The sequence below is a fragment of the Nelusetta ayraudi genome, unplaced genomic scaffold, assembly GCF_046127955.1.
Source record: "Nelusetta ayraudi isolate G7.1 ecotype Tasmania unplaced genomic scaffold, CSIRO-AGI_Nayr_v1 ptg000042l, whole genome shotgun sequence".
NCBI classification, from domain to species: domain Eukaryota; kingdom Metazoa; phylum Chordata; class Actinopteri; order Tetraodontiformes; family Monacanthidae; genus Nelusetta; species Nelusetta ayraudi.
The window spans coordinates 12,095,193-12,118,160 of NW_027466092.1; the positions used below are offsets into that span (position 1 = coordinate 12,095,193).

A 22,968-nucleotide genomic window follows, 5' to 3' on the forward strand; every position below is an offset into this window, starting at 1 on the left:
CGAGCTGTGGACGCGTGTTGCATGCCGATGAGCCTCATTTGGGGTCGGCTTTTTCTTGAAAGGGGAGAGAGACGGAGGGAGAGGAGAGGAGGCCGAGCAGGAGAAGGCTTCCTCTGTGCCTGCAGGACAGGGAGGAAGCCGAGCCCGAGTGTGTGTGTGTGTGTGTGTGTGTGTGTGTGTGTGTGTGTGTGTGTGTGCGTGTGTGTGTGCGTGCATAAAAAACAGACCATCCCGCACATTTCGTCAAAGTCAAACCTCGCCTTCACCTCCGAGACGTCAGGTGCACACGTGCGCCTTAGTCATACGTCGCTGTTCCATCTCTGCTCAGACACGAGAAAAAATCGGACAAGGATCCGTTGCCGCACCTGGACAGAGGGAGAGGAGCGGGCAAACAAGTCGACATGGCCGCGGTCCTTCCCGTGGCGGTTGTGTACACAAACCCGCTTTGTTTCCCACTGCGTCCCAGATTTTTATGTCTGTCTGGGCTAATGAGGTGAAAAATTAGCTTGGGGCTCACCAGGGAAGCTTTTAGGGTCAGCCGCATGCAAAGTACTTTTTTTTTTTTTTGGTGCAAAATCGCTGCAAATAGGCCAGAGCACGGGGAGGGGGACACAAAAGAGCACACAAAAGGCCATTGATGACGGATGTGGCGGGCTAGCAGCAGCAGCAGCAGCAGCAGCAGCAGGAGAAAGTCATCCAAAATAGCTGGACTAATGCAAAACACTTTCCCGTTGCTATTTTTCGCAGCTGAAATAACATGATACATGATACAGTGTTTTGTTTAGTTTTTTACTTCTCGGCAGCCAGAGCCCTGATGCAGCTCATCCCTCTGAGTCACGGATCTCCATTGTTGTCAAACATGATTTGAAACATGTCAGTTGGCCTCATCGTTTCACTGGCTGACAGCTTCCACACAGCTTTAATTACACCGGCCACGGTTTATTTTTGAGCCGGTCCCGAAAGAAAGCCGCCTCTGGGGCGCGCTGCTTCCAAGCACCAAAGGTATATTAATCCTCGGTTGAAAATAGCTGTGAAAAATTTGCAGCTTCTGCGGCGCCAGAGCAACGTTTGCCAAATTCAAGAGGCAGCGTTCTCATAAAACTTTCAACTTGTTAGTGTTTGTTTTATTTCTCACTGTTAACACAGGAGCTCTGGGTTTCTGAGAACAGCTGAGGGAGAGCAGGACCAGATGGACTGTTACAGTATTTTTATTTCATGGTCTTTATTGTGCCTTTTTTTTTTTTTTTTTACAGTTGCAAGATAAACCTTTTAATTTTTGAATGATTCCAGAAAAGATCTGGCCTCTGTGGGCTGTGAGAAGATGTGTCATATAATTTGAATTAGCACCATAACTCTCTTCCACCCCCACACACCCCCACACCCCCTCTCTCTCTCTGAATGAAAGAATATGTCTGGTGAAACAAAGGTTGAGAAGAGGGATTGTGTTGCAGCCTCAGTGTCCACTGATGCAGGACTGACCGACACCAACTATAAATCATTCATACATCATGCTACCCTGTTATCTCCATGTGGAAAATCCACTGATCCCCAATGAAACATGGACTAATTCATTCTCAAGAGTTTCACTCCAGTGGGCTACATAGACACTTTACACTTTGTGCAGAGTCCAAAATGTTGCACATGCATCTTGCCAAACTTCTCTTGAAAGCTTTTTTTCAGCCGCTCTTACTGCAGTAATCCAATTAGCTTGCTCTTACTTGTGATCTGTTTTTCTTTTACTTTTTTTCCCTTCTTTTTTTACATTTCACTTGAGACAGTAGGCGGTCGCCCCTGGAGACTCAGTCAGGGTGTATTTCTGTTGGAACAATTGGTATTTAATCAGCCTCCATGTGGGTCCCACAGATAATGGAGGCAGTCCCGGGGAATGGCCATAACTCAGCTCTCAAGTTTGGTCAAAGTGACACTGCAGCACTTTTGTCCATTTGAAGGTGTGCATGGCGCTGCATTTTTCAATTCCTGCGTCCTCACTTGACTGAGCTTTTAACATTTTTTTTCCCCCTAGGAAATGATCATCTAACACTATTCACACAGCAGATCCAGGGTCTCTTAAATTGCCCAGAAACATCTGAATATGCATTAGGATGAAACAGGCCACCGTCTTCTTGGTGCATTAGGCCCCATAATAGGCAGAATTCACTTGACTGGTGCAATTACCTGTGTCTCCAGCTTGTCTGGGAGTCACAGAGAAGAGAAAAGTCCATCCATTCTTAATCAAGAATGATCTTAAATGCACCATTCTACAAAATAGCCCTTTGTGACATCACAATGTACTATAAACAGACATGTCACAACTCACCCGACAGGCAGGTGTCGCTTGCACTCCGTGATACTTGTCACAGTTTGGCTGAAAGCTGTAAACAGGGGGATAAATATAATGGAAATGGATCATTTTTGGGTGGCAATTATTCACACTGAAGTCTGGGTTGAAAAATAAAGGTTTGAAAACGTGTATAAAATGTAACTTTTAACAGAGCCAATCTGATGCTGATAAATAGTAAGATGAGAATCAGCTAGAATAAAACTTCTCCTCTGTTACCGAAAAGCATTAAATAACTAAAATTAAGCCGCTAATGACGCAGACGAGCCTATTAATTAACAGGGTTATTATCCTCTCTCTTGCAATACCATCTTGCATATTACATTCCAGGGGAGGGGAGAGATTTTTGCTGTGCCAGGAGGGGCTGGAGATGAATCAGACACATCGAAGCAGTGAGTCATCAGATCCAGGCAGGTGAATTCAGGTGCATCCTGCCTAGGAAGTTGTCTAAACCTGAGAGGCGGAGAGGAGCGGAGAGGAGCCTTGACAGAAACTCAGCCCAAATGTCATGTGCACAAGCCGAATGTGCGCACACCATTAACATTTCAACTGACCTTTTTTCCCCGCTATTCTGTCAAGAGTCTACCCGCTTGCGTCAACACTCGCAAACAGCACAGCTTCACCAGACATTGCGATTAATTAAATTGTTTGCTGTGAATTCAGGCTCACTGATAAACAGTTCTGCCTCAGGGAAATTTCACATGTTGGAGGAATTTTTTTTTTTTTTGCTTGTTTTCCCCAGCTGCCAGTCCAATTTGGCTTTTCCATGCAGCAGACAAAGCATCTCTATGTGCTCATGGCCCCATCTTGTGGTGTGGATGTGCATTTAAGAACAATGTTTGTATTTTGTTTTTGTTGTTTGTTGTTGTTTGTTGTTGTTGTTGTTGTTTTCTTGATAAAGTGGACACTAAAATTGATTATATTTTCTAAAAAAAAAAAAAAAGAACATTTGAAGCTTCTGTCTAAATAGAAGCTGAGGATGACATTAGAAAGAATTACAACTGTTTTATTGAATTTGGTTTAGGTTTTATTAACTATTTTGTGACTGTTAAGTATTCTTCTGAAATACAAGATAAATCGTATTTCAGAAGAATGAGCCTGAGCGGAAATGTTTATTCTGAACCTTCGTATCCGAGCTCTAAATATACTGTAAGAAGGAAGAGAGTGACCACACAAGTCAATGAAGTTCCACACAGCATTTTCAATTCCTTAAAAGTGGGAACCGCAGAAACCTTTTTGTTTGAATGCATCTAAATCTGTTGTACTGTTTACATTATCTGTTGCTGCAAATATCAATTAATATTCCTGGGAAGTCATGTGGAAACCACTGTGACGGCACTGACACAGGGGGCAAACCAGGGTTCGGAGAAAGAAACCAAATTAAAAGAAAAACAACAACAGCAAAACACTTATGCAATGTTAGCTAATCGACAGCATAAAACAGGACAACAATCTGTTGTTTAGTGCTATAATTCTGCTCTTTCACCATGTTGTAATGTCCCAGCGCATTGTTCATGCCATCCCATGTGGAGCAGAAATGAAACCTTCGGTGAGGGACTGGCCCACATCCACACTGCAGACTTGTTCTGCAATATATGCATGAACATTACAATACTGCCTGGAAAGCAGGACTGGACCTACGTCAGATGTCTTTTTAGCAAGAACGGAGGAAAAAAAGAAGTTTTCCTCCTCCTTTGAGAGCGGCTGCACATGGAACCTTTTGTTACACATTCCTGTAAATAACTCACCAGAGTCCTGACTCTCTACAGTGGCTCAGGCCATCCAACCACACACAACACTGCTTTTCAGGTGCTCAAAAGTTACATAGTCACATCATTGACTGCAGTTCAAATGGTACAATCTACATCCAAAGAATTCCATAATTTTGTGATATCCCTGCAGTCATAGTTTTGGCCATTCAATATAGAATCTTGAGTCCTCTTGACCAGGACAAGAAAAAAGAGAGGCTGACACTTTTTTAAAGGGATCTCCTGAGTGATAATAGTCTCAAACATGTTCAGGTACTTATGTAGCCTTCTAGATGTTTGATTTAAATCAACAACTTGCAGTTTTCAGAATTTCCTCAACATTCATTTGCTGCAGGTTTTCTGCACATCTTTCGGATGAATCACGGGGTCACGGTGCCCATGGTGGTGGTGGGCGGTAACAGTCACATGTGGTTTGTATGAGACAGAGCAATGTTTTGCATGTAATATGCTCACAGTGTAGTTTTGCGACAGTTGCGCTTTGCAGTGGCAGACCGGATGTTTTGCATAGTTAGAGAAAAAGAGAAAACCCCTGGAAACAGTGCATGTTGCATGAAGAGCAGATGTGTGTTTGCAGCTGACAATGAAAGCTGCGTTAAAACGGTGATAAGCCGCCCCTCGGTCATTCTATACAGGCGGGACCTCAGATCCCTGTAAAGTGTTAAGACTGAGGCCGGCACCCTCCCCTCTTTTACAATGGGGTCAGGGGGCCCCTTCAGGTCTTTATACAAGGAACCTTGGGGAAGAACTCACTGTCACTCATTGGCTGTTGTTTGGCTCTGAGCGATTTTTTTTTTCTTTTTATCCACACATATGTAAGGGGAATAAAAAACAAAATGATTCAACCCTTATATCATTGCACACTAAGAACCAGGGGTTTCTTTTACCTTCTTCCTCCCTTTGTTTTCTCTTCAGCTGTGGATGTGGGAATCCTGTAAGTGAGCCGTGGAAAAAAAAAAAAGGGACGGCAAACTGGGGGGGGGGAGAGGGAGACAGAGCTTCTTCTCCCCTGGCAGGCATCATCCCCCTCAGCCAGTCAGCCAGCCTCGGTGTGACCGCCCACAGTCCGGGGGGAGAAAGTGCTGCTTTGTGAATGAAGGGAGCGGCGGAGGACACACACACACACACACACACACACACACACACACACACACACACACACGGCAACTTTCGATGGTTTCCGACGACGGAATACAGCTCACATCCGATCCGATTCAGAGCTTCCGACGGCGCGGCGGACGGCAGCAGCAGCGGCAGCGGCAGCGGCAGCAACAGCTGGTCGACCGGGACTCGAGGAAACAGTAAGAGTCGAAGTCGTGGAGGTTTATAAAAGCCGGGTGGCACTCAGAGAAAGCGGAGTGACAGCCAGTTTTTTTTTTCCTCCTTCCAAGCCCTCTCTTTTCTTCCTCCGTTACCCGGCGGAAAGATGCATGCACAGCAAGCCGAACCGTGACCGGAATGGCTGTCCGGAGATCCGATTCAAGTTTCTGCCCAAATCGATTCGTTATCATCTTTTACGAAAAAAAGATTAGCATCTGATTACGCCGCTTGCCTCTCGATTCACTTTAATGGGGAGTTATCATTGCGCCTCCAGCAGGGAACACCGGGTGTGTGGCTGGTTTTTAACGCGGTGTCTCGCCAACTGCATGAGAATTCAACTTTCTGCTCAAAAATTCAAAACACATCGTCGGTGCTTCGTCCGGCTTCTCGTCGCTTCTGCCCTGTTTCGCTCTCTCGGCTCGTCTTCGCTCGCGCCGCCGCTTCATGGCAAAGTTTCCATTCGTGCGCCAGCGTATTTCGCAACATTACATGAGTCATGCAGAAGACGTTCAGCAGCAGTCCCAGTGTCACCCAGAACACACGCACGAACGCGCGCGCGCGTAGACAGACAGACAGACACACGCACCAACATTTAAAAAAAAAAGGAAAAAGGGAGACTCTTAATAGAGGCTCATTCATGATATGATTTTCTCTGCAACGCTTCTGTGCTGCCTGTTGTCCGTCAGTAGTAAACACATTGTCAACGGCCCCACGTTTCTTCTTCTTCTTCTTCTTCTTCTTCTTCTTCTTCTTCTTCTTCTTCTGCAGCTGTTATTCTCCTTTGTCGTTGCTCAGACTGTGTTGTTGTTCAGTTCAGGTCACTTTTCTTCTTTGAAGCCAACCTTTATGGTTTTATGGCTTCTTCTAAAAAGTGTTGCCATCCTACACAGCTACTGTACGGTGTCCATTCCCCTGGTGACATCACAACGGGACAATCTGCACCACTCTTGGGTTATTGATGGCCTTAAGGCAAAGCGCCCATTCTGACCTCCTAAGTTTGCCTCGCGGCTGCCTTGTTTGCTTCCCTTTACAAATGTGTGTGGAGTAAAACAAGCTAAAGAGAGGCTTGTCAACAGAAGGCTACATTTCATCACACCTCAGAAGTAGTTTTTTCTGAGCTCATGATGGACCACAACATTCATGCGAAAGCTAAAATTTGAGCCTGTAAAGTCAGAGGAACCTTGATGAGCCCAGCGTTGCTCGCCGTCTCTACTGGTTTCAGTGTCATTATTACCGAACAGGATTGTCCAGTGTCAACCTGTACAGTTGTGGTTTCTGTACCTTCACGTTAAAAATGTCCTTTGGTGTGCTGTTACATGCAACGCCGCTAAGGCTATCGCATTCATCTTGCTTTTCTTAAAACATTTTCCGATGAACTGGCGACTTGTCCAGGGTGTCACCCTGCCTTCGCCCTGTGACACCTGGGATAGGCTCCAGCAGACCCCCGTGACCTTGAGCTCAGGAAGAAGCGGGTGTGGAAGATGAATGAATGAATTTTCAACTAAAATTTGGAACTGCAAATAAGAACTAATGCAAATCACTTTCCCCGTTGCTATTTTTCGCAGCTGAAATAACATGATACATGATACAGTGTTTTGTTTTGTTTTTTGCTTCTTGGCAGCCAGAGCCCTGATGCAGCTCATCCCTCTGAGTCACGGATCTCCATTGTTGTCAAACACGATTTGAAACATGTCAGTTGGCCTCATCGTTTCACAGGCTGACAGCTTCCACACAGCTTTAATTACACCGGCCACGGTTTATTTTTGAGCCGGTCCCAACAGGACTGACCGACACCACACTATAAATCATTTATACATCATGCTACTCTGTTATCTCCATTTGGAAAATCCTCTAATATTATATTCCATTCTCAAGAATTACACTCCAGTGGACTTTAGACATTTTACACTTTATTCTGAGAGTCTAAAGTAGAATTAGAATTCTGTTTTTCAAGGTACATGGAATACACCATAAATATGCTGCTTCCTTGGATATCTGCACTTCATTTTATTTTTTGGATTAATAAGTAAGATCTAAAATATGGTATAACATGGGCCCTTTAATATTTGACGTGACTAATGTGTTTTTTTGGACCTCTTTTCCCAGAGTAAGCATGGTGGTCAGTTTGATCTTTCTGCTCCTGGTCCCGGTGGCCAGTGGTGACCCCTGCCTCATCATCAGCGAGATCAACGCCGACAACCCCAGACTGGACACCACTGAGTTTGTGGAGCTGTATCACACCAGCGGACAGCGGGCGTCGCTGGACGGCTACACCCTCGTCTTCTACAATGGCAACGGAAACGTGGCCTACAAGGTGCTGGACCTGAAAGGCTACAGCACCGACGAGAGGGGCTTCTTCCTAGTGGGTTCAGTGGACATGCTGCCCAAACCGGCCATCCTCCTGCCTCCCAACACGGTCCAGAACGGGCCAGACGCCATCGTCCTGTACCACACACAGGCCGCCCGCTACAGCGAGAAGATGAACGTGACGGCCGTGGGGATGGTGGACGCCGTCGTGTACATGACCCGCCGCACCGGAGGCGCAGAGTTCCTGGCCGAGACTCTGACGCCGGGGGAGCAGGCCTTCGTGGAGAACGAGGCGGCGCTGGAAGGCGACGAGTCCATCGAGCGGTGCCTCCTGTCCGAAGACCGTTGGGGCTTCCAGGTGTCGTCGCCCTCCCCGGGACAGAGGAACAACTGCACCCCGCCCGCCACGCCGACAAGCGCCCCGGTCATCACGGAGCTGAAGCTGGGCAGTGGGCAGGTGGACGGCTTCGTGGAGCTGACGGAGGCTCCAGGTGCCGGGCCGCTGGTGCTGGTGGTGCTGGACGGGAGGACGGACCGGGTCTGCGTGAGCCTGGACGTGGCTGCCACCACCACCAGGAACGGGTTGATCACCACGACCATCGAGAAGTCCTACATGAAAGGTCAGTGCGATGAAGGAACCTTGTTTTTTGATATGTTTTTGTTTGGAAGGCACTCCAGCTGAACACTGGCATGCACTGATTTTTGCCTGGAATTGCACATAAAAAGTTTCTTGGTAGATCTGTCCAATACTTGTGTCCTATTGAGTTCATACTTTTGTATTTGGCAAAAGAGGCTTAGAGGCGCTTTTTAAATAAATAGTTTAAAGGTCCCATATTATGTAAAATGTACACATTACAAATGTTTTCTAGCAATAATCTGTGTCTCCAGTCTTTCAGTGACGACCCTAGAAATAACAAAGGTCGACCTTTTGCTTCTTTACCTGAGCTCTTCTGAGTCTGCAAGACCACTTCTAGACTCACTCTTTCTCTTTCTATTTCTCACTCTGACAGTCCAACCTAACAACTGAGCCACAGCTGCCCCTTTTCTTGGACACATATCAAAATACTGTAAAATACTCAAACAAAACAATTCCGAACAACAAATTTTATCAGCTTTTGGCCAAATTGTGTTTTTTTATTGGTATCCAGAATCTCTGCATAACCTTTCCTGACCTGCTCTGTGTTTTTAGTTTTGACTTTTTTTTTTATTCCCTTTGTAATTTCTTCACAGGAGATGAATCCGGTGCGGTGGCTATTTACAGTGGCAGAGCTTCAGACTTCCCAGTGGGCAGTCCACTCAGCCAGATTCAGCCTCTGGACGCGTTTGTGTTTGCTGGACCCGGAAACAAGCCCAGTGCCAACCTCACAGAGACCCTGGTCCCCGGCAGACAAGCCTACCAGCTCAGCAACAGGCAAGACGCTGCAACACTACACTCACTGAAGTCCACTCAGCTAACCAAAAGTTATTAGTGTGTGTTCAATTCAAGAAATTAAATGGGGCCTTCGGCAAAATGATGCTCTTCATTCAAATAATGACAAACTCCAAGCAACCTAAACGTCTGTGCCAGATACATTTTACACTCAGTGATTGTGTTCTGGATCATGAAAAGCAGCAATGTGAACAGAACTTTGAATTCCAGTACAGCATGTACCACCAACATTCTACCTCCAGATTTCCCATATTTCCCATATTTTTATATCCTATATTTATCTCAGCTTGTATATAGATTTTAGTTAGTTACTGTATTTCTGGAACTGGGCAATTTTGTTGTGAATTGAACTACTGTTGTGTTTCTTTCCTGATGACAATAAAGAAAGTCAAAGTCTAAGTCTAAGTCTAGCATAATGACAGATTTGTCAGTAATGTCGGTATCCTTCGAAACATTTCTCAGATTGGTCAGCCACTGACGTCTTTGGTTGAGTGCGTGATGCTTTATTTTAATGCAAGCCTGAGCTGAAATGGCAATGCTTAAGGTGCATGTAGCAAAGAGTTTCAATTGTCTTGTCTTGTGACCACTGTTCCTCTTTGCTGACGCATTCCCATTCGCCTGTTGTCAGAGAAAGAAGATTGCATGACATATGACAATGACAAAACCAAACTGATGTCAAAGCAATAATGAAACAAAAGTTGAAATTTCCCTTAATTTGTCGCAACTCCTCATTGTAGATGAGGCGCTCGCGAAACTTTCTGATCCAAATCACATTCATTCATCATCATCACATTTCTTGAGCTTCACAGACGGAAAGAATTCCAGCCAATGTGATCTGATTCTGGCCAATTCATCCAATAAAAAAACAAAACAAGAGGTGAAAAATGTAGTACGTCTCCATACGCTTCAGGTCCAGAGGGCTCGGGAGTCCGATTTGTCTTGGAACGGCGACCTTAAAGTTGTTGTTTTTCGCAAAAAAGCATTTGCAGCATCCTAAGAGACTGTGATCATGAGGAAATATGCAGGCTTGTTTGAACAGCGTTAGACTGCCTCATAATATTACTGTTAATTATCACATCTTGAATGATACCAGACGTGAAATGTGAGGACTTTGTTTATATGTGCTTGTTTTAAGTTGGAGGCTTCTACCGGCTGCAATTCTTTCCATCTGTGAAACTCAACGAGGCTTATGTCGATTAAAAAGAAATCTCACTTGTTCCTCAAAGTAGACTGAACTGACTTCTCCTTCTTCTTCTGCTTCTTCTGCTTCTTTTTCTTCTTCTTCTCCTTCTAAGAAGACTAACTAAATTCTTCAAATCTAATTTTAATATGGAATTGAGTGTGGAATAAAGTTGATCAAGAACTTATGGTGAGAGAGATTTTTTAGAGAACTTCACTTTAAATACAGACTTAAATTGCAATCAGGTGAGGAATTGACACTAGATATTCCCTCTTCATTTTAAACAATGAGAACATTACCACTCAAAAACAAATCTAAAAGGTCATCATCAGCGATTGTTGCTCTTTTTAAATTCATACTTTGTTCCTATTTCTGGACTGAGCTAAAGATTTTGACTCGTGATATGGGCTTGCCATAATTTTTTGGTTTTTTTCTCAGTTCAGGGCAGGTTATATAATGTGTACAATAAAGCGGAGATATTTCAGCACGGGCCAGAAAGTCGCTTGCGCAATCTCCCCCCTGCAGCCTCTCTGCAGGCCTACCACAAATGCAGTATCATGAATAATTTCTCATTGCCCCACTTAAACAATGTGTAGCATATGGTCAAAAATCTATGGCGCCACCATCTTGGGGATGCGTCCATGATGTCCAGTTCACCACCAGTGAAGGGACTTGCACTGTAAGGTAAAGGTCGGACACTCTCTCCACAGAGGGACGTGTCAGTGAGGAACGAGAGTTTGGTGTGTGGCTGGTGGATGCTGTCTCTCTCTGCCGCACTGACAGTGCTTTAAATACTGCAATGAGTGTTGATACGTTCATCTGTGGCAAAGTGTTTATTCTGTTCCGTCAGCTCTGCACTTTTATATGTTTTCTGGTACTTGCCTGCCTTCTCATCATTGGACACCTCAGAAAGCTGTGAGACAGAAAAAGCCGACAGCCTTTTCTGACCCGTCTATCTTTCATTGTTGTGCAACAGGACGAGTGAACGTGCCCTGCACAGTCACCGCGTAGGCTTTGAGTACTGTTTTGTTTTCTGAGTGTTCTTTAAATGACTGTAACCACCGTGAGATGTGAACTCTGCTCACAGCTAGCAAAGAAAATAAGCCAGGAAAATTTCAAGACTGTGTTGCAGAAGAGCGTGGAATCATTCATGTTTATTGTTTGCAAAATATGACGACGGTCCCTGGACAGTAACTGCAGTAGCTGGGTCTGAGTAATCTGCTCAGAAGGTAAATTCTAATTCTTTATTCTCGTCAGCAACTGGCTGGCCTGCTGGCGGTGCTGCCCGTCAAAGCATCCCATTGGTTTATTCTTCATCAATCAATCATTTAATCAAACAACCAGACAGACAGCCGTAGTTAACGCAGAGTTTGCCAATAAGCCTGGAGTTGATGTCATTGAGACTTTGAGCACCTGGACGAACGCACGGCGACAAAGCGAGAACGCGTAAAAGTCCCAGTTGGCAGTCGAACCCACAACTTGCTGTGAGGTAACGGCGCTAACCACTGCACCACCACAGTGTCACCTGGCAGTCAAATGTGCAGGATTAGTCAGTAATTAACCACCAACAGCGTTGTATTAGGTTTATTTTGGGCCAATCCAGATGTAATCAAGTCTAGATTTTCTTTTCTTTTTCTTTTTTTTTTTTTACCAGTCCTTCCCTTTTCTGAAAGTTAATAATTCATGTTTTTTTTCTCCTCTTACTTTTGATTGTTTTGTCAGTCTGCGAGAGGGGGGCTTCTACCTGAGCCGCTGTGGTGTGGCCACCTGGACCAGAGACCCTGGGGTCTTCTGGGAGGCCCCTCAGACTCCAGGACAACCCAACCAGTGCCCCTGGCCGAAGATCTGCCCTCACAGTTACGGTGAGCCAATCAGGACTCTGTCCATTCATTATTCTATCAATGCAGTCTGGCTTTTCATGCACAAAAAAACAAGTGGTAAACTGAAGCTGAAGGAAAAAAACTTTTGTTTAATCAATTTTTTTTGCTTTGTCTCTCTTTTTTTTTTTTTAAATATTTTGTGTGCAAAGTTCATTCCTGCAAAATTTTCGAGCAGATAAACTGCAGGCATCAGCAAAAGAACATGCTGGCTTAACCCAATCTGGCCAGACTTACTAATGTTTTGTAGATAAATGTACATCAACAGGTATTGGTTGGTATTTTTTTGAACTTCAGTCCAGACACAACTCCCTGATCCACTGCCATTGGGCCTTTTTACTTTAAATGATTTCTGCAGGTTTTTCGTCCAGCTTCACTTCTCACTGTCATAACTCCACAGGTTGTCTATACGATTAATGTTATGATGTCTTAAATGATGTTTCTAACAGGTGGCTTGAAAAAAATCACCCACATACAACCACATTCAAAGTTTTGAATTTTGAATTTAAATGTGTTGTTTTTTTTTCTTTTGAATGTGGAAAGCATTATGAGACAGGTTAGTCACTCAAGTTAATTGATTGATAAAAATTTTATATTACGCTAATTATTTTTTCAGATATGCATATGTAATATAACTTGTGCAATTATATCACTGTGATTATATCACCTTAGAGACAATGTTTTAAAAGATAAGTGTGGACTGTGAAGCATCTCTGGCATGATAATTATCGAATAAATGACACATCATCATGTTCATTATATGTTAATGAGGAGTGGGAAGGCATCATTAGTCTGTAACCAGTGTTTAATTATGGTGCGAGGAGATTGTATTTAAAATTAAACTGCTGAGTTCGGCATGAACGTTTTGATAATTTCATCTGATGATTTTATTGGGGTCCACAGGTGACCGGCATTGTATTTATGGATACACATTTTACCATCCAATAATCCAAAACCAAGGGTCACTCTGTTTTTAATCCCTTGTATTGAGATGCTCGTTTTAACAAAGGGTCCAGTCTGGGTGTTGCGCAATCGAATCTATAATTGGAGCAGAGCAGGGTTGCAGTGAACAACTTTACCACTAGGCGCCGCCAAATCTAAAGCGGTACAGCGATTCGTAGCCCTTTAACCAGCGAACCAGAAAACTAAGAAGTAAAAGTTGGCAGCGTCTGCTGAACATGTGAGATTATTTAAGAGGTGGAAGCTCCTCAAAGCTCGTGTGCATCTTTAAAACGTTACTTAGGAGCCATTATGTGGGATTTATTTCTTTGAATTTATGACAGAGTAACAATGTTAGATCATGTGTATTAGATATTCTGTATGATTCAGCATTAAGATGCCATAAATAATTATTATTAATTATCAGTTTAGTAGCAGTAGTATATCAACAATGTGTGGTTAATAGTGGTGGCAGTCATTCCTCACAGTGTGAACGGATTTCAGGTGACATTTTTGTCACATCACATCGGTTGGAGCGTGAGATTAAATCCACACTCGGGCTTCGTAATTTGCATCTTCTCCCACTTGCCTCTCCGCTCCAGTGACTCCCGGCGGCACAGACTCACCGTCTCACCTCCCGCCGTGGGGCAACAGCGATTTCCTGATCAATGAGCTGAACACTGACACGCCCGGCGTGGCGGAGGACGGCGAGTACATCGAGCTCTGGCACCCGTCGGGGCGCCGTGTCTCCCTTCAGGGCATCTGGATCCTGCTGTTCAGCGCCCACAGCAACAAGCCCTACAGGGAGATCAGCCTGAGTGGACACTTCACCACCTCCAAGGGCTACTTCCTGCTGGGCAGCGACCGCCTGGTGCCGGCTCCGTCCCTTCGCCTGCCGCCCAACACCATCCAGAACGGGCCGGACGCCGTGGCGCTCTACCGCAGCCCCTTCGGTCCGCCATCCGCCACGCAGAGGGGGATCCCCACCAAGGGCCTGCTGGACGCTGTGGTGTACCGGAAGAGGGGCTCCGACACTGAGACGCTGGAGCTGAGCAAAGCCCTGACTCCCGGACAGCTCCCCCTGCTGGAGGATCAGGACGTTCTGCCTGGTGATGAGGCGCTCAGCCGCTGCAGAGGCCTCTACCCGTATGACCTGTCGGCTTTCTCGGTGAGTTGGAGGGAAGCATCCCGTTGGCATGCAGGGGTTTACCCTGGCTAGTCAGGTTTTCAAATTGGGCTCAGTTTTTATTTTGTGGTTAAATTGTTTCCTGAGTGAACACAGGTCATCCCAGGAAGATGCTGCACATACATTGTTGTTTTTGAACTATTCCTTTAAAGGTCTAGTGTGTAAAATCTCGCTTGATTTATAATTTTTATATTGGTAAAAGCCAATACATTCCAGGCTGCCTGACAAGGCGATTCGTAATTAGGGTGTTGGGGTGACTGCTCGCGTCTTCAGATAAACCAACAAAGAAGAAGCTGGACAAGGTATCCAGGCTTGGGTGTGCAGGCCACTGTAGCTCACTGGCAAGCTCAAGAGGGGGAGGGAGAATGAAAGACGCTGCAATCTAAAATGTTACCACTTGATGTCACTGTTACTTCTTCAAAATATTAGACGCTTGACCTTTACAGCTCCAATAGTATACCCTATTTTAAAGCTTGATGTATATCTGCAGACTCCAGTTTGGCACAATCAATTTACCAAAAACCTGATAGAACTCCACAGCAGCATATTTAGCACTGTCTTCACAGCCTCCTACAAAACAACAACTACTGGTTAGAGCTTCATGCTTCAACTGATGCTTTTTTTGCTCGACATGATGGAAAGAGACAAAACATGACAGTCTCAGAGGGCGGAGCCAATACCTGCTGGGAGGTGTTGTCATTACCCTGGGAGTTGTGTCTGTGAACAATGTTTAAGTAGATTGTGCACGATGAGGGAGATTTAGAGTTTGACAACTTTGTTGTTGTTTTCCCAAAAAAACGTAGCTGTTAATTCACTTACTTACTCCAAAAGTAGATAGACTCACAAAGTTAATAATGCTCTCAGGTTGCTCCGCCCACACCACTGAGGGAGAACAGTTGTCCCCGCCCCCCTCCAGCGCCTGAGGGCGTGGTCATCAGCGAAGTGGCCAGTGGCCACTGGACCAATCACAAGCAGCAGAGGGCCTTTGTGGAGCTGCGCGGCCGCCCCATGACGGACCTGCGGGGCCTGGTGCTCACCATGTTTGACCCGGAGCACAGCGGGAGCCGCATCGCCATCCCACTGACAGGCTCCATCGGCCAGGACGGCTTTTACGTCGTCGGGAATGTCACCGGAGCAGGTTTCACTTTCATCCATCCATTTTCATACCTGCTTATTCCTCCGCTCAGGGTCACGGTGGTCTGCCGGAGCCTATCCCAGCTATCATAGAACAATTAATTTTTCCTTTTTTTTGTCCTGTTGTATTAACCTTCCATCCTCCCTTTGACCTGCTCAGACCAGACCTTCCCAGAGGGATCCACGGTGCCGGCTCGCGGTGCCGTGGTTCTGTGCTACGACCTGTTCAGTGTCTGCAGAGCCGCCACAGCTTTGACCAACTCCAGCCTTAGGGATGTGCTGGTGTTCAGCGAGAACAAGCACCTACTGTCCTCTCTGTCCACCCCCAGGGAGAGACACGTCATTCCGGCTGTCAGGTAAAGACTTGTTGAGGCCCTCACCTGCCTTGGACTTTGATATGGCTGATAAACATTGTGCAATTATGCTCATTTGTGCAAAACTGAAAGAGCTGCAGTGGAGAATGAAAAGCGCGGATCTAATCAAACTTACGCGTCCAGACTGCCAGACTAAATTGGCCGCGATTATTATTTCCAATATTTTCTTCTTGTTTCCAGAATTGCACAGAGCTATTGCCAGTGGCTGAAAAAACACTTTTGATTTTCTACAAAACTTTCAGAAACATGCAATTTATGCCAGACAGTTCTGATGTCAAGACCGCCCCTAAACTGAGAGCTTTTCTTTCCAATATGTGAACTGTTGATTTTGAACGCCGTGTCACTCAGTCACCTCTTTTCAGCAGCTCTTGGAAAAAAAAAATCAGGCATCTTTTCAGAAACCTTTTAATTCTAAACATATAGCAAGAATGTCACCACCAAGGGAACGATGGAAACTATTGTTACTCCCGCTCTTAGCAACAGCACAGCAAAGTTTGATAAATATAGCGTGTTGTGGCGATCGCAGCTCCTCCAGCGCTGCCACTCCTCCGCTTGTTACTAGTTGTTTTTTATCACTTTTGTATTTATATGTATAAACAAAAAGGTTTTATTTTCTTTTTTACATAGATTTCTTCCCCTCCTACCGCTGCTGTTTGCAGTTTTGTGCGCTGCGCGCACTGTTATAATATCCAGTGACAGTGAAGTTCTGTTCTTTTCTATTCTGTTCTTTTCCCCTCCCACTCCAGACAAGTTCAAAGTGAAATGTTTTTTGTCGCCTCCTTAAAATCCTTGATGTAATTTGATAGGGTTGTGATGTTTTTGTTTTTTTGTGTTTGTTTGTTTGTTGTTTTGTTTTACATTTTCACATTTATTTGACCCCAGACATGGCTGGAGCTGCGAGATTTGTTTTCCACTGCTTTTCTCCACTACTCACACTAATGTAAATGGCTCCCTGGGAAAGAGCATATTTAGCTCTCTGATCGACACTTCTGCTCTGAACCCACACGTGGTTTCTCCGTGCAGGTCTGTGGGCAACGGCTCCGTCTCGCTCAGCCGCTGCTCCTGTTGTGAGGTCAGGAGCTCCTCGTCCTGGATCAGCTCTTCTCCCACGCCTCGCGACGCCAACCTCTGTCCCAGCTACTCCTTCTCCAGCCACATGGACCTGTGTCTCGGACCGCTGTCCACCGACGGCCGGGGCCAGGCGGAGGGTGAGTTCTCCTCATTGTCCAGTGTCAATAGAACAGAATCAGAAAAGTGTTCCTCCATCCACACCCAAAGTCCCCCACCATCTCGACTACGCCACCATGTATCCTTCAACTGACTCAGCGTGTTCAATGAGGCTGCCTCAATTTTTTACACGGTACTTGTTTCCAGCAAGTAAACAGCGTCATGACTGTGATGCACGCTGTGTATCAAAACCACCCCGATCACAAAGCCAGACTTCTTTAGAATTGCCGAAAAAAGTTCTGAGGTTTTAAACTTATTTCTGCCCTCTGAGTAAACAGGTCTTCTGTGGAATTGAAAAAAAAACTCTCAAAGGTTCTCAAAGTATGTTGATAGCTCCTTTATAATAGATCCAGATTTCCTTGATTTGTTTTCTCAAGCTTAAAAATTGTTGCATTTCTTTTTTTATGAGTTAAATAAATCAATTGTTGAATTTTCAGGTTTCAGGATAACAAAGTGTCTATGTAATAATTATTTTCCAAATAGACCACATTAAGAAAGACTTAATAAGGCATGTGATCTGATGTCGAAGGGAACAAGCATTTGTCGAGAAGCCCATTCGTTGCTAAACATTGAACTTTCCTCAGGTGTGTGTTGTTGTCATGTTGTGGATTTTGACCAATATTTTATGTTTTACACTTTAAAGACCCTGTGCATGTTAAGTACCTCACTTGAGCCATGTTGCCAGGCAGGTGACAAAATGTCTATTAATATTATGAACTGACACTTTTTTTTCCCTGTCTTCCAGACTGTGGAGGTCTCAACCAGGGCAGGAGGGTTGCAGAGGTGGCTCATTACCTGGAGCAGAAATGTCTGTGTGGGATCTCGGCCTTGTACCTCCAGGGTGAGCCGCTTCCACTCTGCCTCACTGTGTGTGTGAGAATTGATCTGGTCACATTCTTTTCTCCTTGTGGCAGTGAGGCGCTTCGAGGTTCCGTGTTGTTGCCTTTTCAGATCTTAATTCTTAATCCAGGACCTCAGCGAAGCAATGTTACACAGTGCAGGAGAGCTTATTTAGCTCTCTGTTTACAGCCACCAGCAAAAAGAGGTGTTTTTGCTTCCTACTAAAGTAAAACTGCCACCAAGTTGGAGCTTGCAGGTTTTTAAGGGAAATCCCTTATTGGGAGTCACCAACCTGGGAGAGGGGTCGTTGAGGTGTATGCGCCCTTTGTGACATCACAATGGATTGACATTGCCCACAAAGATGTTGTAGTGCACTCTTTGTTAAAAAAGTGGCGCAAATCAAAAATAGGTTCAGATATAGAAGACAAATCCGAAGCAGCCGTGAGGTGGTCTCAAATAGCAAAACTGATTCCTTCGATGGGTAGGAGTGCCCTTTTTGACATCACAAACGTGCAATTTGCTAAGGGTGGAGCCAGCAAACAGCAACAAAGATAAAAGATGCATTTTTCTCCTCTCTGGGGAGTTTACTGGCAGCCTAGAGACCCAGGGTCAAGTTTTTAAAAGTGAGTTTTTCTAAACTCTAAAATGTTCCTGCCTGTTTTTCAAGGGGCCAACTTCACCTGTGTGTCTGGGTGGCTGCGAGTGAGGGGCAATATCCACGCGCTGTCGGACCACCAGAAGGCCCTCATCATCCAGACGTTGCACATGAGCCATTCGTCGGCTCAGAGAGACGCCTGCTCTGCTCCGACCGCCGACCGCTACACCAGCACAGGTCAGTGGTTTCCCTCGACTCCGACCCAAATCATCAAGGCAAAATCAGCCATAACTGGATGCTCATAGCATCCAGTTATGGCTGTTATTGTTATGGTTCTACAGCTGAACGGATTATTAAAAAGCTGTCAGTCTGCTGTGAAAAATGCAGCCTGTTTAATATATTTAAGATTCATTTCTGCGTGATATTTAAAACTGGCTGTAATCATTAAGGCAGTTGTCACACCCAATATAGCGCTGCGAGGGAAGGAGGCAGGGAGGCTCACAAAACTAGCATAAAAACATAGAATGATTGCATTTTTTATTGTTTTTAAGGCTGGGCCAGAGTTTATAGAACGGTTTAATTAAAGCAACATCAAACTCAGACTTGCACTGACTGCTGTCACTGGTGTGATGCCGGTGTTAAAATTGCACACTTCTATTTATAAAACGTCTCACCTCCTTAATGTCAAATTAAGACACTTACGTGTGACCAAGCTTGCCAGCGTCATTTTTAATGAACAAGATAAATGAAAGGCTGACAGCCTGCCCTGCTCTCAGAGACTTCTGGCTTGTTGTGACGTCCTAGTTTCTGGTTGACATTTAACATACAGGTCTGGGTCTGCTGTTGAAACCAATCACAGCATACGGTCATTTGCCCATGAATTTTCAGTCCCATGCAGTTATTTTTATAAAAAGGACAAAAAGCTTTACAGACAGACAGATAGGTAGAACAATAGAACAGAAAAACAGAACACCTTGCAGTCTGCTGATTGAATAAGTTTTAGTTTGCTTGTTTTCGCGAGTGACTGAGTAAGCAAAGACTAAGGAGCTTTGTTTTGCCTCCCAGCGTCGGCCCTTGGTTTGCAGATAGGCCTGGTGGTGACAGTTCTCCTCCTGCTGGGACTTGGAGCTGCACTCTTCACATACTTCTACAGGAGGAGGTATGGAGTCTTGTTTGTCTCCTTATGGTCTTTTCTTTTCCCTGCTGGTGTTAGATTGCTGGCAAACCTGAAATAGACTGGACTGTGACATGTTCTTTCTGCTGTTTACACGGCCTTGTCTCCTAAGCAACAGTAGATGGAACTAAAATAGTTCTACTTTGAGTCCTTCTAACAGTCCTTTAAAGCATCTTAATAAATGTTAATCTATTCTCCAATAACATGAGAAATTGAATGACTCTGCTGACATTTCCTTTTGTTTTAATAACTTTCTGTCTCATCTTCAACTTCCTCATCAACAAACAAATACTTAAATAAACACACATAAATATGTCCATCCGCCCATGCGTCCGGCTGACACTGGCTTGGTTTATTTGCGCAATTTGCACTGCAGTGATGGTTTAAGCCACCACCTACACACTAAACATCCAGGTGCAGTCAACGTCCCTCAGACTGGCAATGCACCAACATTGAAGACGCAAACCAAAGCAACTGCTAAGTGGGTGGCATCTCAATGCTCTGACCCGCCGTACACCTTGCTGTCATGGGGAACAATTGTTCACGCATACAGGAGCTGTATGCAACCAAGAAAGGAACCAAAATGCAACTCCTGCAAAATGTATATGTAATTATAAGTGGGTGTAAATGCACTGTTTTGAAAGAAATAGTATTTCAAAAAGGGAATCCTGCCTTTGTGTTCATTGGTTCACAATTAGGACACTGGTAAGAATTGCTTTACATTAATGTGGGCATAAAAAACTTTCTGCATCAAACTGAAAAAGTGACTTAATTTTTTTTATTCCGTGCCATATCAATAGATCCCTATAAATATCATACATTGGGCCCTCAACATGAAAACTTCCTATGTTTCCTTTCTGTGCTACGCATGCTAAATGCAAAGCCCGGCTGCTTGGGGAATGGCAGCAAATGTGTGTGTGTGAATGCTGTTGTCTCTCCTCTCAGGCGTCCTCTGGACTACTACACCATGGAGCTGAGCGAGCACGGAGAGGGACTCTCAGATCTATAATCCCGGCTCTGCATCCTGCACTAGCATCTGGAATTTGGGGGGGTTGGTGGGAGAGAAGAACGGCGAGAGCGTTGACTTGATCTGTATGTAACTGATTGTGTGCTTGTGTTATTGTTCGTCGACGAGTGCCACCACAAGTGTCCTTCTTTGCATCTGTCCCAGTGAGATTACCACAATGTGCCACAGTTTGTTTGTTGTTGTGGTTGTTGCTTTCTGGTTTCGTGTGTGTGAGTGTGTGTGTGTGTGTGTGTGTGTGTGTGTGTGTGTGTGTGTGTGTGTGTGTGTGTGTGTGTGTGTGCGCGCGCGCGCGTACGTGCGTGTAATTGTGTGCGTACTGGTGACAGCAAGACCTCAACCGTCACTTACAGGCAGCCCACGAGTGGCACTCAGCCCAGTGTGTCAGGTTTTAGCAGCTTCTAGTGGCAGGAAATCATACTACAAACAGAATTTATGTCAATCCCAATTTGTCACGTCTCATGTGTTGTTTGTCAGCTGTGAAATTCATAAAACAACCCAAATGTTGGGATACTGAAAAAAACATGTTGGACTAAATGTGGACACTCTCCTGTGTAAATAGATGGTCATCATTAGCAAACGGAAATGCAGCAGTTATTTATTTTTTTTTTTTAGTGACCTCCTCTCACTAAAAAAAAAAAACACAAATTCAATTTCACAACAGTAGATTGCTTTGAAATATGACACACTGGGCCTTTAAAACATAAAGATCCCATATTTTTGTGAAGGTACCACAATTGACTGTGAGCTGTGCTGGTTACTACTGTCAAAAGAAAGAAAGATGATGACTTTTTTTTTTATTTCTTCGAGACCTAAACAATCACTTTTGATGATTCTTTACCTAACTGTGGCTAAAGCCTCTTAATTTTGTAGAACCTTGAACAGCCAGGGTTCGAACCTCTAACAATCTTTCCTTTGTCATGTTCTCAGGTGGCACAGCGGTGTTAATAACAACAGACTATACTATATGTCTTGTTTGTTAAGCTTCCATTTTTTTTGGTTTACTTTTAATGAATTGTTAATGTCCCTCCTGCCGTGCGCTGTAATTATCCACTTATGACTCTTCACTCAAGGGCTGGACTGTCATTTAAAACCACTTTGGTATGCTTACTGATTGCAAACTGTTTACATTTTAGGGTACTGAAAGGGGAACAAAGTTGAAGTTATGATCTGAAGGAATAGTGTTTGTTTTTATTAGAATTTCGAGTTGTTGGGTTTTTTTGTTTTGTTTTTTTAAAAGTGAAACTCTTTCTCTCGTGCCGTGTTGATTGGTAGCACTACAGGCAGTAACTTTGCCTATACTTGTATGTAATTTGACCTTGTTATTCCTCATTTATTAGAGGGAAATACAGCTACTTCTGCTGCAGCCATACGTGTAAATAGGGAAATGATAAAGAGGGACACAAATTATCCCCATTTTGAAGTTTTTGTTGAAATGTGGAAATTGGATGCGTTTCGAGAGAGAAGATTAACTATTTTCAATGGCTGTTAATTTGAAAGTGCCAGATAAAAAAAAAAAGAATGATAAGCTTGTATGGGCTTTATGTGTATGTTTTAATTTTGCCTTAAATATCCAGTTTAGTTGAGAATTTCACTTCCATTTTTATTTTTTGTCAATCAAGAGACATCAGAAAATTAGCAGTCAAATCAAATTCCAATATATTGATGTGACGTGTTTGCCAGGCTAAATTAAGCACAAAAACAACAAATCTGTTGTCTCAAAAAATATCATATATTGTCAGAAAATGTGACTCCGCCCTAGATTATGCTGGGGAGTTTTGACTGTATTATGTATTATAATATATAAATATATTTTTTGTTTTGTTTTTCTGTTTTTGTAATTAGAAATAGAGCATAAGTCAACATCACACCCCAATCAATGCAGAATGTTAAGTGAAGTAGAAGTTACGCTGCACTTCAACAATGTTGAAAAAAAATGGAAGAAGAAATATATTATTGCTCCTTGATATTCACAGTCCTGGAGCTGCAGATTTGTAAATGTGAAAAACACAAGAGTTGTAAAAAGGGAAACAATGTGATTGTATCTGCTCCGTCAACACTTTTCCTCTGTTTCTCTGCATTTTCTTCAGCGGTCATGCCAGGCTTGAAATAAAACGTGCTTAAAACACGTCTTTTTATTTACGCTTTTGTACCTTTGTATCATAAACACCATATAGCTGAGATGCGATTTACCTCCTACACAAAACAAACTGAAGAGTTTGATTTCCCGTCAGAACGTTTGATGAGCTCGTTACCGC

General features: G+C 44.1%; 1 protein-coding gene across 1 annotated transcript; it reads left to right on the top strand.

The window, feature by feature from the left end:
* Positions 1–5,147: 5,147 nt before the first annotated feature.
* On the top strand, positions 5,148–22,838 carry LOC142893666 (uncharacterized). Its single transcript, XM_076034470.1, has 12 exons — positions 5,148–5,405; positions 7,531–8,351; positions 8,962–9,142; positions 12,063–12,202; positions 13,759–14,324; positions 15,207–15,480; positions 15,637–15,832; positions 16,874–17,058; positions 17,823–17,918; positions 18,585–18,749; positions 19,578–19,671; positions 20,632–22,838. Exons 1-12 carry the CDS (start codon positions 5,278–5,280, stop codon positions 20,693–20,695), a joined length of 2,910 nt encoding a protein of 969 aa, XP_075890585.1. The 5' UTR covers positions 5,148–5,277; the 3' UTR covers positions 20,696–22,838.
* The last annotated feature ends 130 nt before the right edge of the window (positions 22,839–22,968 follow it).

Excerpts from the sequence above, each read along its gene's own strand:
- LOC142893666 (XM_076034470.1), top strand. The coding sequence starts at position 5,278 with ATGGTTTCCGACGACGGAATACAGCTCACATCCGATCCGATTCAGAGC. Across the intron at positions 9,143-12,062 it reads GCCTACCAGCTCAGCAACAG|TCTGCGAGAGGGGGGCTTCT; the intron begins GCAAGACGCTGC and ends TTGTTTTGTCAG. Across the intron at positions 12,203-13,758 it reads GATCTGCCCTCACAGTTACG|TGACTCCCGGCGGCACAGAC; the intron begins GTGAGCCAATCA and ends TCTCCGCTCCAG.